The sequence below is a fragment of the Phyllobates terribilis genome, unplaced genomic scaffold (genome assembly GCF_046119375.1).
Source record: "Phyllobates terribilis strain yellow unplaced genomic scaffold, ASM4611937v1 Scaffold_12__6_contigs__length_324123572, whole genome shotgun sequence".
NCBI classification, from domain to species: Eukaryota; Metazoa; Chordata; class Amphibia; order Anura; family Dendrobatidae; genus Phyllobates; species Phyllobates terribilis.
This window is the reverse complement of record NW_027362772.1, coordinates 189,661,277-189,678,445: the sequence shown is the minus strand read 5'-3', so window position 1 is coordinate 189,678,445 and position 17,169 is coordinate 189,661,277. Positions and strand designations below refer to the sequence as shown.

The following is a 17,169-nucleotide window of genomic DNA, read 5'->3' as shown; positions in this document are numbered from 1 at the left end:
ACAACAACTGCAGCTCTCAATTCGGTTGTCCCCCTCACACATACCAAAGCTCGCACAATCAACAGGCAACCCTGGCACACCAGCCTGACTAAAGAACTAAAGGGCCCTCAGGGTTGATGAGCAGAGATGGAAAAGGTCCCACTCCAACGAGCATTTCATCGCATTCAAACAGTCCCTCACTTCTTTCAAGTCCACACGTACTGCAGCAAAACAAACATACTTATCTCTCATATCCTCCATTTCACAACCCTAAACAGCTATTAAACACCTTCAATTCTCTCCTCCGTCCACCAGCGCCTTCTCCCTCAGCCGAAGACTTTGCCTCATTCTTCAAGCAGAAGATTGACACCATCAGACAAAGCTTTTGCTTAAAGTCCCCACAGCTCCTCCTCATATCTACTCAACCTTCCTCTTCCAAAACCAGCTTCTCCACTATTACAGATGATCAAGTTTCCACTTTACTCTTCAAATCACACCTCACCACCAGCAAACTTGACCCAATCCTGTCCCACCTCATCCCCAACCTCACCAGTGTCTTCATCCCAACCCTAACCAACCTCCTTCAACCTGTCACTAATAACTGATGTTTTCCCTCCTGCTTCAAACATGCCTCGATCACACCCATCCTCAAAAAGCCCTCTCTTGACCCATCCTCTCTGACTAGCTATCGCCCCATATAACTCCTCCCCTACGCCTCAAAACTACTGGAACTCAAACATATCTCCCCGATCCGCACACTCCTCAAATATGAATCTGCAGAAACACTAGGGCATGCCCTCATCTCCCGCCTCTACTACTGCAATCTCCTGCTCTGTGGCCTCCCTTCTAATACTCTCGCACCGCTCCAGTCTATCCTAAACTCTGCTGCCTGACTAATCCAGGGACTAATCCTCGCTCCTTCCGTACCAGTCGATGACTTGTATTGTTCAAAATTATTGTAATTGTTTGTGCTATGTATACCCCTTTCACATGTAAAGCGCCATGGAATAAATGGCGCTATAATAAATACTCTGCACTCATTACCTGTATTAATTGCACCTGTTTTAATTTGTTACCTGTATAAAAGACACTTGTCCACACACTCAATCACACGCCAACCTCTCCACCATGGCCAAGACCAAAGAGCTTTCTAAGGGCATCAGGGACAAAATTGTAGACTTGCACAAGGCTGGGATGGGATATAGGACATTACGCAATCAGCTTGTTGAGAAGGCAACAATTGTTGGCTCAATTATTAGAAATTGCCTGAGGAAGAGACCTAAGAGTCTCGAAAGCTTGCTTTGAAACATATTTTTGCTAGCCATTACAAGGTATAACTACAAGGCTATCTTGTTTTTCCCACTGAGGGCAATCTTTTTTTCATCTGACTAATACAGTAGCAAACCCCTTTTTGCTTTTAGAAAATGGAAGAAACACAAGATGACTGTCAATCTTCTTCAGTCTGGGGCTCCACTCAAGATCTCGCCTCGTGAGGCAAGGATGATTCTGAGAAAGGTCAGGAATAGAAATGGGCAAACCCAAACGGTAAACTTCGGGGTCCGTACCGAACATCTAGTGTTCCTTGGAAGTCCATGTTACTGTTCGGATTCGGCACACCGAATATCAGGTGTTTCCCACGCTGTCATCTGTGTGACAGCGCGGGAAAAACAGGCTCTGATCGTTGGTAACAACGCTACCGCCGGTCAGAACGCCGTGGGATCATGCTGTCAGAGATCCGCATGAGCCCGCAGCTGTGACCTGCGGTAAAAAGTTTACCACGGGTCACAGGCGTTGGATCACGAGAGTACTAGTACTCCCATCAGCCTACGCCTGCTGTCACAGAATACAGGTAATATTCCTTAATTTTCGCCAAACAAGTACAGGTGACGCAGCTCAGCACTATGGCCACTCCACGGATTCTAACTTCACTCATACTGTCCCCAGTGTACAATAATTGGCTGGTTTTGATTGACCCATCAATTGAGCTAATCAGAGGCTGTGGGAGCCGATGTCACAGCATCGTTTTTCTATAATTTGTGGAGACTAAAGGCACCAATCACTACAAAGTACCATTGAGCACTGTAATAGGACTTAAATCTAAAAGTGCTGCGATTGGCTGGTCAGAGTTTATTGGCCAAATGCAGGTGAGGCGGGAAGCTGCGATAACACCATGGGCAATTTTGGAAGGTTGTATGTTGTCAGGGACAGCAGACATGTTTACCCAGTCAACGTGTCTTTTGAAACTGTTTACTGCACAACATACCACTACAAATTTTTTTTTTTTTTTTTTATGTCAGACAACCCCTTTAACACGCGCTTTGCTCAAACTGGTGAATAAAGATTTGACAGTAAGAATAGTACAGCATGTTCTGTAGAAAGATATTAAGTCACAGCAAAATTGCATCACATTTAGTTACAGGTCACAGGAGAGATTGTTTTCTTCTGCATCTCTTCAAAGTTTTGCAACAGTGTTTCTAGATATCAAATCGTTCTAATTTAGAAGGTTGAAATCACAAAGCTTTTTTAATGTGTGTATTCAGTTATTTTCAAGCATCCCATAAAAGTAGTATATCAATTTATGCAGACAGTAAGGTCACACAAAAAGGACACACCATATACTATAAAAAGAATAAAAGTAAAATACAACAAAATGTTTTAATTTGTCTTTGTAAATAAGAATCTGACAACAAAAAATTAGGTTAAGACAAGAGCTACAGTTTAACCACCAACATTGCTCATGGCCCAGCCGTCCAAGAAAGGCGACTTTCAGGGTTCATTTTTGCATTAACTATGAAACTGGACAAAGACCACAAGTCAATATGTGTTTTAAAAAGGGAAAGGCCAGAGGCCTAAGCAAAAAACAAAAGAGTGGGAGGAAATCAAAACAATCCTGGAAATGGAAATACAAAGTTGTCCTTAGTTTTCTTTGAAACCTCAAGATATATAGGTTTTTTTCCTTTATCTTCTATGCTGCTACATCTACCAGAAATCACGACGATGGTAGCCATCAGGATCGCAGTACTTTGTGACAACCACCCTGTTAGCAAATTTTCGGCCAGTCAGTCCTTGCATGGCTTTTTGACAATCAAACACTGATGTGAATTCAACAAAAATCTGGAAATGAAAAACAACAATAATGTAGTAACAATGTTTTAATCATTGGCATTTAAAAGTTGGCACAGAATTTTAGATCTAAAAATAAAAAAAAAGGTCTCAAATGCCATCATTTCTATATACAGAGCTCCATATCTTATGATTCCCTTGATACAGCCAACAGTTTAAGAGTGATTGTCACTATGTCTTTGTTACCCAATCTGAGAGCTGCATGATATAAGGGCACAGACCCCAATTAGTGTCATCTTTTACTGGGTTGCTTGATGCATTTTTTATAAAATCAGTTTCATCCACTACAGATCTATCAGTTCTCTGAATGCGGAGCTCTGTATAACCCCACCCACACCAGAGATTGGCAGCTTTGTGAATACATTGTGTATAGGCAGAAAGCTGCCAATAAGTAGTGAGGGTGGGGCTATACAGAGCTCATGAATATTGAGAATCATGTGGCAGTAGGTTTCCTATTCCTCGATGGATAATTTCTAGCTGATAGAACAGATATAAAACAAAAAAAAAGTTATGCTGCTCTCAGATTAGATGGCAAAAACCTGTTAAATTGAAAATGCAACATACTATACTGTATTACAGCTGTCCCTATAAGTTAAACGGAAACACTAAATTACTTACTGGTGATTTTCCTGAGCCCATGACAGCACCACAACGAGAGAGGGGATCCGCCCTTCCAGGACAGGAAACCTACAGAATAAAAAGGGCGGCGCCTCTCCACCACCTCAGTTGTTTACAGAGCATGAGAGGACACTACTTAATAGTTATATATCCCATGATTTTTCCTTCTACACACCGCGTGAATCAAACACCACGAAGGAAATTAATTGATCAACTTCTACCAGTGATGGGACAGAATATAAGGGTGCTGTCATGGGTTCAGGAAAATCACATTAATGGTAAGTAATTTAGTGTTTTCCTATCACCCATGACAGCAACACAACGAGAGATTTAAAGAGAAAAAAACTTTAATTAGGGTAGGACCACAGCCTGTAGAGCAGTTTTCCTAAAGGAAAGGACAGCAGAAGAACCCAGATCAAGCCTATAGTGCAAGGTGAAGACTGAATCGCAGCCTTACAAAATGCTTGATGGGGGACATCCGCTTTCTTATTGTTCTGCCATGAATTCTCCGGATTAACACAGAAAGTAGGTGCACAATTTCCTGACTTCTATGGAAATTGGAAGCCATCTTCGGAAGATAGGGTCGCTCCGGAACAGTCTCATCTTCTAGCATCTGAATAAACAAAGGATTAACCGACAAAGCTTGAATGTCACTAACTTACCATGCTGAAGTCATGGCCACCGGGATAAGTCTTTAATGTGAAGACTCTGAATCCATGGGTTCAAGCGAAGGCTTGTTAGAGCCATAAGCACTGGATTCAGATCCCAGGGTGCCATCTTTGGGCTGAAAATGGGCCTAGATCCAAAACACACTTTCACATTCCTTGCTTATTCAATGCAGGTTGGACACTGTTCCAGTAGTCTACTGCTAAAAAGGTCTAATTGCAATTCTCTTCCTTTTTATACGAGGTGCTGTTAAAGATAAAAGGTGAGACTTCGCCATCTGAACTGATTAGACATAAGTGTCATTAGGGATCTTGGCAGAGTTGCTCCATAATGGTTTACATAAGCTAAAGCTACTCTGTTGTATGACAAGACCTTTACATTGTGACCATGTATAGATGAATGGAGCTTTCTTATATATTGCCTAAAGCTTTAGGTTAGAGAAACCGGGTCTTTAGAGGCAGCCCACGTGTGTGTATCCGTGACCATGCTACTACTGGAATGTAGGAGATTAGAGTCATTAACAGCAATATTGCCTTGTTCTGAGTTGTGGCCAGACTGCTTATTAATTTTGACATATGGCAGGACTCCTTATTCTACCCTGGGAGACCACAACTCTTACTCACTGCCCAGTGAGTTCTGCAGCGCTCGATGGATCTGTCCATAATCCCGAAATAGTTGAGGTAAACTATAGTCAATGCATCTTCCTTTGATATGAGAGTTGTCCTAACTACTATAATTCTCCATAAAGCCTTAAGGCTCATTAACATCTGAATGGAAGGACACAAACTGAAAGCCTAAATCCTCATTTTATGCCAAGAACTATTCTCAGGAAATTTGATGTTTCATGTGAATTGGAACCTGATTGTATACCTCCTTAAATGCCTATACTACTATTTAGCAATCTGGAACTGCAGATTTACTAGGTCTTATAGAATCCATTTCCAATGATCTAACTCAGGAATCTGAACAACCCATTCGGGTTGTAGCAAACTCCGGTAGGCCTGGGTTAAATAGCTTTACAGGTCTTGATTCGGGCACCTGGAGAGCCAAGCACCATAGCAGGCTAGGCATTCACCTTAGTCAGACTGCTGGAAAGCAGAGCAGACGGTATGCGTCTTGGAGCTAATCAGCCTCTGTCTCAAAATAGAGACTAGGATATCTTTCCCCTGAATTCGGTAAGCTTGCCATGCACAGTTTACAGTCGCTGAACTTGGTTTTGTCAGACAAACTTAGTTGTGCAACCAGTACCTTTACAAAGAGGGACTATGAGGCACAGGGGCACCCTGAAGCACCGATAGACACTATGAGGCCCCATGAGGTACTAACAGGCACTATACGGCACTATGCTATGAGGTGCCAAGAGGTGCCGTGAGGCGCTATGAGGTGCCAAGAGGTGCCGTGAGGCGCTATGAGGTGCCGTGAGGCGCTATGAGGTGCCAAGAGGTGCCGTGAGGCGCTATGAGGTGCCAAGAGGTGCCGTGAGGCGCTATGAGGTGCCAAGAGGCGCTATGAGGTGCCAAGAGGTGCCGTGAGGCGCCAAGAGGTGCCGTGAGGCGCCAAGAGGTGCCGTGAGGCGCTATGAGGTGCCGTGAGGCGCTATGAGGTGCCGTGAGGCGCTATGAGGTGCCGTGAGGCGCTATGAGGTGCCAAGAGGCGCTATGAGGTGCCAAGAGGCGCTATGAGGTGCCAAGAGGCGCTATGAGGTGCCAAGAGGCGCTATGAAGAGCTATGCTATGAGGCGCTATGCTTTGACGCACTATGATGTGCCATGAGACGCTGTAAGGCACTGACGTGCTATAAAGCGCTATGCTATGAGGCACTATGATGTGCTCTTTGTGAAGCGCAAAGAGGCTTTATGAGGCACTGCGTTCAGATTTTTATTTAAGAGAGTAATCCATCTGAATGAAGGATAAACCTTTCCTTTGAGAGGTAAATCTCAATTGTCAGATTAGCCCCACCTGAAGGAGCCAACTGATGAGACGCAGCTGGACAGCAGACCTTCACAGAGACTATGTGCTGTATTAACACCATGTGCCATCCTATGGATGGAGTAAACAGACTGGAGGACAACAGTAAAAACCTCTGAGTGTTACTTTAACATTTACTGAGCAGATTGAGGCTCATTTTTGTGGTAAATGCTGAAGCCCAATTATGAGGCTCTGTGCGGCCCAGACATGTGGCTAACTTTAGCCTAGAGGTCCAAGGTCCAGCTTCCGTCCTGAAGCCAAATTTAAAGCACAAGGCCCTTGGCCCAGATGGGGTCTTACAGAGCACACACACATATTTGAGTTTTGCGCTAACTTCCTTCAGCCGTTCCTAGTAACCATAACAAGGAAAGGGCCACATAAACTAGGTAAAGCTTCACGAAGATCACTCACCACCAGCTGTATGGATTCAGAGGCTGGACCAAGTCACAGGCCTGTTTCTCTCCATCTGGCCATGCCTGAGCAATGCTGGGGTGGTCAACCTCAGGCAGGGGCACCTCCAATAGTTCACCGATGAAAGCTGGAGCTGCTCACCCCAGGCAGTGGAACAGCTCAACAGGTGCTCCCATTGATGTGCAGAGCTGGAGCTGCCTACCCCAGACAGGGGTGCAGTTCCACAGCAGCTTCTCCACTGATGCACGGAGCTGGAGCTGCCGACCCCAGGCAGGGGCGCCGCTCAGTCGTATCCGGATCTTCAACAGGTAAGCCTGTCTAAGGTTCTCCTACCAAGGACCCTACGGTACGCTCGTCATCAGGGCCACAGGCTGGTACAAAACAGTAGCCGAAAAATGTTAGAAGACATGGGTCTCCGCTACTTTTTTCACCAGTGTGCGTCTTAGGACGCGATGTCCTGGATAGCGTCCTGCGCAACCGGGATGCATAGGTGCCAGGCCATAATGTAATGGTGGGGCTGCTGCTGGCGCCCGTCCGACGGAACAGGCCCTCTTGAACCCACCATGGCGCTTCCAGGTCCCTGGCGCCAGCCGCAGCAGACACTGTGCCTTGTTGGAAACCGACCGGCCCAGGTCTGGGAATAATCTTATCTTCTTTCTTCAGCTGCCTTTTTAACAAGGTTCCCCCTCAAGGACAGGAAACCAACTGAGGTGGTGGAGAGGCGCCACCCTTTTATTCTGTAGGTTTCTGGAAGGGCGGATCCCCTCTCTCGTTGTGGTGCAGTCATGGATGATAGGAAAGAAAAGTCAGCAAAAAACTGACAGTGTAAACTATAGGCCCTATAAAAATCACCTTCAGTTTCTTAATAATGGAAGTGGTGAGTAGAACACTAAAGTTAAATCAGGATGCTCAGCGCACTGTGTAAACGAGAGTTTAAGTGCACTTGTTTTGCATGTCCATGCCTTCTTCTCTGGCTATTGAAAGCAATGGCTTGCCTGGAATAAGTAACATCTGTAGAGGAAGCTAAAACAAACCAGCACTGTCAGTGAACTAGGTGGGGGCATGCAAAACTAGTGGTTGGAAGCGTGCATTAGGCTTCCTGGCCACAACGAGGTTCACCAAGCATCCTATACAGCATATCTGATTAAAGGTCCGTTTCCATATAACAGAGGGAGCAATAAGAACACTAAAGATGTGATTGTTTAGGGGCTATATTCCCTACATGGCCATTTTATTGTCTGCTATGGTATTGTGAGTATGTCAGACCAAACCAACATAGCCTATATCTATCATTTTAGAAGAGAGAGATTTTACTCATGATAATGTGGATCACGTAAAGTCATTAAACTACACAATGTTTTGTATTCTTTCTCAATCATAAAATCACACAAATAACCAAGACAACTTGAGTGTATGCTATGAATCTAAACTTTAAAAATAGCAATAAAAATAATGTTTCTATACATGGCTAATCTGTGATTGCAATTAGTATTTGTTTATATTTAAACAAACTCATCATCTGATTCATACTGCCCAAACTATGGGCCTGGATGCACAAATTTACTTAAAAAATTTTGTTGGGGGCCATTGCCGGAGGCACAACTAATCTGGTTCTTCCTAGCGCTGATAGAGAGACTATTGACTGGTCTCTTGCTATGGCAGAGACCCGTCAACCACTTAGCGCAAAGAAGAGCCAGCAGGGGGCAGTGCCGGATTAGTTTAGTCCCCAGCTATCATCACCGACTAAATCTTTTATCTATAGCTGAAAAGCGCGTATTTTCATAACCATAAATATGTTATCTGTAAAAGTAGTATAAGCATGTGAAGAAAATACCCCATGGGTATGCAAGATTTAGTTTTACAGGAAGTTTAGTACAAAAAAAAAATAAAAATAAAATAATGGCTGGATGGCTATAGCTTATTATAACAAAATAGTGCAGGTGAATTTGTCTATTAGCTAGATTCTAAACATGGGGCGCTCTTGAACTTCCTAACATGTCAACGATCTATCGAAAGGTAAATTCTTCATGGAGTTAATACTAACCAACCAAAAAATTTACATGATATGCAAGCTTTAGTCTGGACGAAATGACAGCTCTACCACATGAGCACATAAAGGACTTTACTCAACTATCAAAAAAGACTGGCAATTTCACAAATTGTGGTAAGGGTATGAAAACATAAGCACAACATTTATAACCATATTCACAATACTACTCTCCTCTAAGTTTTTAAATAGTTCTTCTACCTGATGAGGCTGGTGTACTTTAAACATCCACGACAAACACTATATAAGACCATGTTACCCATTAGTGTAAACACTGCATTTTTTATGCTGTTTGTGCAGAAAATCTGACTTTAACTGTCCAAAGTGGATGTGATTTCATAAAAAATTATGCCTATAGTGTGTCTAAAGACACTATTGAACTGTGTGGTGTTTGGTGTGTTTTTCTCTATAGACTTGTGGGGAGCCTGAGAAAACGGGTTAAAAAAAAATAGTTGAGTTTCAAGTGCAGAACAAAAAGAATTGCTTTAAAAAAAACACTGCTTCAAATCTTCACCACAAACTGATAAAATACAGGATAAAATGTAGGGGGGGGGGGGGGGGACACAAAGAATGCAATGATCAAAAGATTGTTATTGTGTATGTTGGCATGGACACCTGCAGAAAACATACAGATAAACATCAAAAAAGCAGCATTTACACTAGGAATTTACACAGCCTAATCCTGGCATTAAAATGAGCATTAAATAAGTCCAGCTAAAAGCGTGAGCTCACAAAATTCAATATCTACCCACTCAGCCTGAAAGCCACAGCTTGTACTGAGGAGCAGGGAGGATTAATTGCTGCATTGGATAAGGCTATGAACACCTTTGACATGTGAAAAAGGAAAAGAAGAAATGATGAGGTTTATAAGTTAGCACTTGGATTTAATAAAAGCGCACCAAGTCTGCAATTTTCATGCCTTTATTCCATATTCAGAGCCCATGATCAGCAGTTGGCAGCTTGATCCAAGTTTCAAATTTTGCTCCTGTGAGAGTGTCTCTAATGAAGGCTGGATGTGAGCTCTGTATGTATCCTGACTACAAGTGTCTTCCCTTGCCTTCATTTACCTCCACAGAACTAGCAACTCAGACAAATTTGTAACACTTCTGCAAAAGCTGTTGGCTATATTTTGAAAAAAAATATTTTTTATATTTATAAAGACTGTATAGAAGATTGCAATTAGTTTATTTGCATCCTAAATACAAAAGGTGTACATAGCCTTTAAGACTTTAAGAGTATCTGCTGTTTTAATTTTTATCAATTATAGTAAACATGAAAATACGCAACATTGTAATACATCTCAGAGAATTCTGCTTCTTTCTACTCATGGACTGAACATTTTCAGTGAACAGATTGAAAATTAAATCATCAATCCAGGAGGAGAAAGACAGATTTCTCTGATAAGATATTACTTATTTTCATGTGCACTATTGGTTTATGAAATTAAAATGAAAAATGACTTACTCTATCCCCTTTTTCATAATTCTTGTCAATATCTTCGTTTTTTGTGCTTAACACTCACTTAAAAACGGAAAAAAAGTAAACACGTACCTTCCCACATCCTGGTACCTCAACACCATCCACTGGCCGTGGTATTTCAATAGATTTAACAATACCATACTTGCTGCATTCATCTCGCACGTCTTCCACAATCTCCTCATATTCATCATCATCCAGTAGTTCTTCTGGCAAAACCATGTTCATCAAACAAAGTACTTCTGTTGGATGACCACCCATTTGCACCTGAGAACTCATGAGTCCAGGAACTTGCAGTGTTACTGGAGTCTGATTTATTGTGCTCTATAAAAGAAAAAAAAAAGTGCGTCAGTTGGCTCTCTCTTTATTTCTTAAAATGTAACTGTTTTCAAACTTTGCATCAATCAATAGTACAGGTGATTACAAGAAACTTTGTGATTTCTCTCATCTGAGGAATCTACTTCCTTCACTACTTATCAGACATTTCTTCCCCTCACACCAACTCATCATCCACTGTGAAAGAGCAGTTCAAGTCAGTCATGCTCAGAAATGAAGGACTGCAAGTGTCTTGTCTCCTCTCTCCATCTATAGAGGATAATGGTCCCATTATACTCTATAGAGAGTAGTGAGCAGCAGGGAAGGAAACAGTGGCACACAGAAAAACAATTTGCAGTGCTCTATCACAAGTGTTGTACGTCACATCAGAGGATTATTCAGATCAACAAGGCTCCGCTCTGCTGTATAATGACCTCCATGTTGCTGCAGCTCATCACGGAGGTAAAAACTAAATGGAAGTAATCACTGCAGCTCATCCCCTCCTCCCAGCAAACCAGTGGATTGCAAATTACAGATAGCACATGCAGTGGAGAAAACTCATGAGAATGCAGGATAGATGTCATAACATAAGGAATAACACCATTTCTGGCCGTTATGTACACAGTGGACATCTTATTCTAAATAGTTACCCTTAAAAGGTATGTGCACACGATGCAGAAATGAAGCAGAAAATTTCTGCAGCGTTTCTGCATGGTCTTGGCAGTCAAAAACGCTTGAGGATTTTACACGCGTTTTTGCAGCGCTTTTACATGCGGATTTGACTTGCTTTTTTCAAGTCCATTGGGACCTCAAATCCGCATGCATTAACGCACAAATAATGGACATGCTGCGAATTTTTCCACAGGGAAAATCCGCAGCGGAAAATTCCGCAGCATGGGCACAGAACATGCAGATTTTCATTGGGGATCATGGGGCATGGATTACCAAGCGTTTTTAAAGCGTTACTGCTGCGGAAATTCTGCATCAAAAACGCTTGAAAAACGCATAGTGGGCACACAGCCTAACAATATAATGCACAAATACAGCATCAGGGTGCAATTACCCTGTCCGGTGGCAACTGTTAAAAAACCACTCATAGCCTACATGAATGGGAAGTTTAATAGCCCATTTAGAAAGGCCTACTGCATTTCCCATGCATACATTACGATCGGTAACATTATCATTCTGTGCACATAGTGTCCCTCAGCTGCACACTACCTACTTACACAGAACAATGTGCTGCTGAAAACCAATTTTAACCCCTTTGCGACATACAACTCAACTGTATGTCATGATGGGGAAGGGGTTCCCGCAAATTGATGTACAGCTAAAGTCATGGAAATAATGCGGGCACCATCGCCACCAGGAGATCGGCTTAAGTTATAACCGAGCTCCGGCTGTAACAGTCAGAGTCTGCACCACACCTGGCTGTTTAACCCTCTAAATGCCTCAATCAATAGTGAAGGCAGGATTTAGAAGGCAAGGAGAGGGGCTGCCTCTCTCACCCAATCAACACCCCCTTGAAGTAATCAAGGGCTTCTGATTTTGGCCATGGCAACTGGAGGTCAAATAATGACCCTCAGATCTGCCAGATATAGCGGCCTGTTAGACCATTTCAAGAGCATGGTTTAAAAGATGTTCTGTCAGTGTAACATTGACAGGTGTAACGGATTGCAATGATCAGCGTAATCAAACTTAAAGCCCTAGAGTGGGACTAATCTGTAAAAAAAATACATATCTATTGAAAAAAAAAAACAACACAATTACATTAATAAATCCGTATTTATGTAAAAGCAAAAAAAACAACAACAAACAACCGTGGCAAAATACTATGCTTTTTCATCACAGTTGAACTAAAAGTGGAATAAAACGTGATAAAGTATAATGTAAATAAATAAGAACGGTATCGCCAAAAACAGTATCTCATCCTGCAAAAAACAAGCTGCAATACAACTGTCAAGAGAAATAAAGCTATAGGTCTCTGAAAATAGTAATGGAAAACAAATTCTTTTTTTCTATAAAACGGTTGGTGTAAAAGCGGCAAGCCATAAAAAAAATTTGATATAAATGTGGTATCGCTGTAATCATACTGACACGAAGAATAAAGCAGTCTTATCACTTACCAAATGAACGGCATGAAAAACAAAATTACAAAAAAAAAGTCCTGAATGGCTGTTTTTTGTTCATTTTGCCTCATCCCACAAAAACAAGTCCTTACATTACTGTCGGCGGAAATAGAAAAATTATACTCAAAATATGGTGCTGCAAAAACTTTGTAAAAAAAAAAAAAATCCAAAACGTGTTTAGTGTGTGATAGTAGTAAAGTACAAAATGATTTTCATCTGGTATTGCTGTAATCGTAGCGAGCCGAAGAATAAAGTCGCCAAATCACATACCGCACAGTGAACAGCGTAAAAAATTCTTGACTTGTTTGGTCTATTTTGCCTCCCAAATATCGTAGAAAGGCTAGCCTCACGCTTATCCTGCGCTCTACACTGAACGCTTACACCGGGGTTTCTGTGTAAAACTTTGAAATGCATGATTCAGATGGAAGCCCCAGCGGAAGATTCTCTATGTGGCAGATGGACCGTCTGGCCTATTATCTGGCAGTGTGCTTTTTTTTTTATTTTTTTTGTAAAGTGTGCATAAAAGCACGTCAGTTTTGTGTACTTCTGAAAAAAAAGGGACACCGTTGAACAGAGGCCAGGCCGAGTACAGAGTAACTCTGCTGCCTCAGTGAATGGATCCCTCAGAGATTTAGATGGAAACCCTGATGTAAGTGCTCAGCATAGAGCGCCGGATAAATGTGATCCAAAATGTTATGTAAACGGTTCGCAATAAAAACTGAATCCATAAAAAGGTCTCCACTCAGGTCCATCATCTGTTAATGGAAATATAGGGGGCTACCACGTTACTGGTTGAACAAAGGCTTTTTTTTATATCAAAAACACCCATGGAGTCAAAATAGTCACTATACTTGTAGATAAATTCCCAAAGTAGCATCACTTTAGAGGGGATTCTGCTCTTCTGGCACTCCAGGGCTCGGTATATGGAGTCTGCAAGCTATTCTATGAAAATTTGTTCAAAAATCAAATAGCGCTCCTTCCCTCCAGAGTCTCGCTGTGTGGCTATGCAGTACTGTACAGCCACATATGGGGTATTGCCACGTTTAACAGAAATTGCTTTACAAAATTTGTGCCATTTTTACCCATTTCCTGTAAAATCAACTGGCTAAAACAAAATTTTTGTGGTGAAAATGTAATTATTTTTCCACCACCACCCAAAGGTATAAAATTATGTGACACTTGTGGTGTCAATATGATCACTGTACACCAAGTTGCATTCATTGAGGTGTAGACTGTAAAATGGGTCACTTATGGAGTTGTACTCAGCAAAAATTGCACAACAAATTGTGTGGCTTAATTACTCCTGCTTTTCTTGTGAAAATGAAAAGTTTGGGGAGAAAGCAACAATGTTGTGGAAAATAATTTAAATTTATAATTTTCATGTCCCAGTGTTGAAAAGTTCTATGAAGCATTCGTGGCACCTGGATGCTCATAATACCAATACAGGAATTCCTTGTTGGGTGTAGTTTCCAAAATGAAGTTACTTGCGTGGGATTTCTCCTGTTTAGCATATCAAGGGCTCTTCAAATGCAACATGGTGTCCACAATCTATTCCAGACAAAATTGCTCTGCAGAATACAAATGGTGCTTCTTCCCTTTCAAGCCGTTTAGTGTGCCCAAACAGTAGTTTTCCACCTCATATGGGGTATCAATGTACAAAGGGTAAAATGGACCCCAAAATTTGTGCAGTTTCTCCGGTTACCTTTGTGAAAATTAATTTTTTTCCCCAGAAAAAAAGGTTGCTTTAGCCCCATTTTTATTTTTTCACTGCACCATTGCTTTAATACCTGTGAAGTACCTAAAGGGTTAATAAACTTACTGAATGTGGTTTTGAGCACACTGCACCCCTCAAAGTGTGCAGTTTTTAAAATGGTGTCACTTTTGGGTGTTTTCTGTCACATAGGCCCCTGAAAGTTACTTCAAATGTAATGTGTTCTCTAAAAAAAAAAAGTTGGTTTTGTAAATTGTTGGAAAAATTAAAGAAATTGCTGATAAACTTAACCCATTCTAACTTCCTAACCAAAAAATAGGCTTCAAAAATGATGCTGTTGTAAAGTAGATAAGTGGCAAATTATTATTTTAGTGGTATGACCATCTGTTTAACACCTTCAAGACCTTGGACGAAGAGGTACGTCCAAGGTTGTATTGCTCCCTTTATGCGGGCTGTGGCACTGAGCTCGCATCTTTACTGACCCACATCATTTGATCAGCGGTCACGTGCCTCTGACAACCGTGGGTGGAATCGCCATCCACCCATAGCTGTTAATATGTTAAAAGCTGCTGTGATTCACTGACAGCGGCATTTAACTCGCACTAAGTGGAAGCGAAAGAGACATGCCCATTGACGCCTGTTACGTCATCACAGGGTGCCGATGGGTTGTCATGACAGCCTGGGATCAGCAGAAGATCCCCGTGCTCATCATTGCAGATCCCTATGAACGCCGGCCCCATAGAGAGATGATTATTTCTGCTGAAGCCCTGCTATGTATAGCACAAGCAATCGGTTGATCGCAGTTTCAAGTCTCCTCAGGAGACAATAGAGCACAGTAAAAAGTAGAAAAAGGTTTTCAAAAATATATATATAAAAAAGTTCAAAATCACCCCCTTTTGCTCCATTCAAAATAATAATAAAAAAAAAAAACAACAGTCGTTATCGCTGCATTCAGAAATGTCCAATCAAAATATAAAATAAATGAATCTAATTGGGAAATAACGTGATTAGAGGAAAAAATTTAAAAAAAAAAGCCAGAATTACTTTTTCTGGAAGAGGCAACATAGCAATAAAATGTAATAACAGACGATCAAAACATCGTATCTACCCCAAAAAGGGATCAAAGAGGTCAGCTTGGCATGTAAAAATTATGCCCTCACCCAGCCCCAGATCCCAAAAATTGGAGACGCTACAGGTCTCAAAAAAATGGTGCCTTTTTTTCATCACTTCAATAAAAAAAAAAAACCTATTCATGTTTGGTATCTGCAAACACGTAATGACCTGGAAAATTATATAAACAGGTCAATTTTAGTGAACACTGTAAAAAAAAAAAGTTTGCAATTTCACCACACTGAAATTTTTGTCCTTGTTTTCCATTTTTTACATACATTTTACATCGTTTTACATACATATATACATACATATACACACACACAGGGTGGTCCAAAAGTAGGTGGACAGAAAGTGTAATAAGGTTATGAAGGGGAAGATTTATCAAACACTAAATTGCAGCCGCCTGTCTGGATCTTGGTCCAATAAACCATGAATTAGACGTGGACGATAAGCTTTCCACCCAATAGATTTCAGGATTCGCATGATAGAAGCTCGTGAAATTCCCAATTCCAAAGAGGCTCTTCTGGTGGACTTTTTTGGACTCTGAACAAATGTTTCAGCAACAAGTTGTTTATTATCTTCTGTACAGACTGTTTTGGGTCGACCAGTTTTTGGAGCATTAAGGATTGAGCCAGTGGCATTGAATTTGTCACAAATGCCGTAAATGGTTTGTCTCTTTGGGGCTTGAGTACCAAATGTTTCAACCCAATTTACTCTAACAGTTTCAGCATTTTGAGATTTACAATACTCTGTTAAAATCCATTTTCTTTGATCTTTATTTAAATTATTTGTCATTATGTGTTATCTGAATTATCTGAAAATAAAACAGATTTGGGGGAAATTTATAGCCCCCCCCGTCTCACATAGCGAGATCGCTGCTGTGTCACGCTTTTGGTGACACAACAGCGACCTCACCAGCGATGTCGCTATGTGTGACACTTTGCAGCGATCAGGCCCCTGCTGTGAGGTCGCTGATCGCTGCAAAGTGTCCTGGACCATTTTTTGGTCGTTGCCCTCCCGCTGGTCAGCACACATCGCTGTGTGTGACCAGCGGGAGCAGCGATCAGGCTGGTAACCATGATAAACATCGGGTTACTAGGGGCACACGAAAAACCTAGTAACCCGATGTTTATCATGGTTACGAGCCTGCTAAAGTGAGCGGTAACCTCCCGCTCACCTTAGCAGAGTGGTAACCATGATAAACAACGGGTTACTAGGTGCGCGTGTGCCCCTAGTAACCCGATGTTTATCATTGTTACCAGCCTGCTCCTGCTTCAGCAGGCTGGTAACCAGGAACAGGACATCGTGGAAAGATTCTTTCCACAATGTCTCTGCTCCCCTGATCGTTGGTGAGCCTGCCTGTTTGACAGCTCACCAGTGACCACATAGCGACGCAGCAACGATCCCTGACCGGTCGTATCGTTGCAGCGTCGCTAAGTGTGAAGGGGCCTTATAAGTGAAAACTAGATCTGTGAAACTGGCTCAGTTGCCCTTAGCAACCAATCAGATTCCACCTTTCATTTTTCAAAGAGTCTGTGAGGAATGAAAAGCGGAATCTGATTGGCTGCCAAGGGCAACTGAGCCAGTTTCACTTTACAGCATGTTTGATAAATCTCC

The 17,169-nt window shown here is 41.8% G+C and overlaps 1 protein-coding gene across 1 annotated transcript in view; it reads right to left on the bottom strand.

Moving 5' to 3' along the window:
• Positions 1 to 2,609: 2,609 nt before the first annotated feature.
• The window catches only part of U2AF2 (U2 small nuclear RNA auxiliary factor 2), a 144,261-nt gene continuing 129,701 nt past the window's right edge, over positions 2,610 to 17,169 (bottom strand). Inside the window, exons 10-11 of the mRNA XM_073656532.1 lie at positions 10,363 to 10,611; positions 2,610 to 3,093 (exon numbers count right to left, since the gene is read on the bottom strand). Coding sequence (XP_073512633.1) covers positions 2,959 to 3,093; positions 10,363 to 10,611 — 384 coding nt within the window. The 3' untranslated portion in view covers positions 2,610 to 2,958. The remainder of the gene's footprint in view (positions 3,094 to 10,362; positions 10,612 to 17,169) is intronic.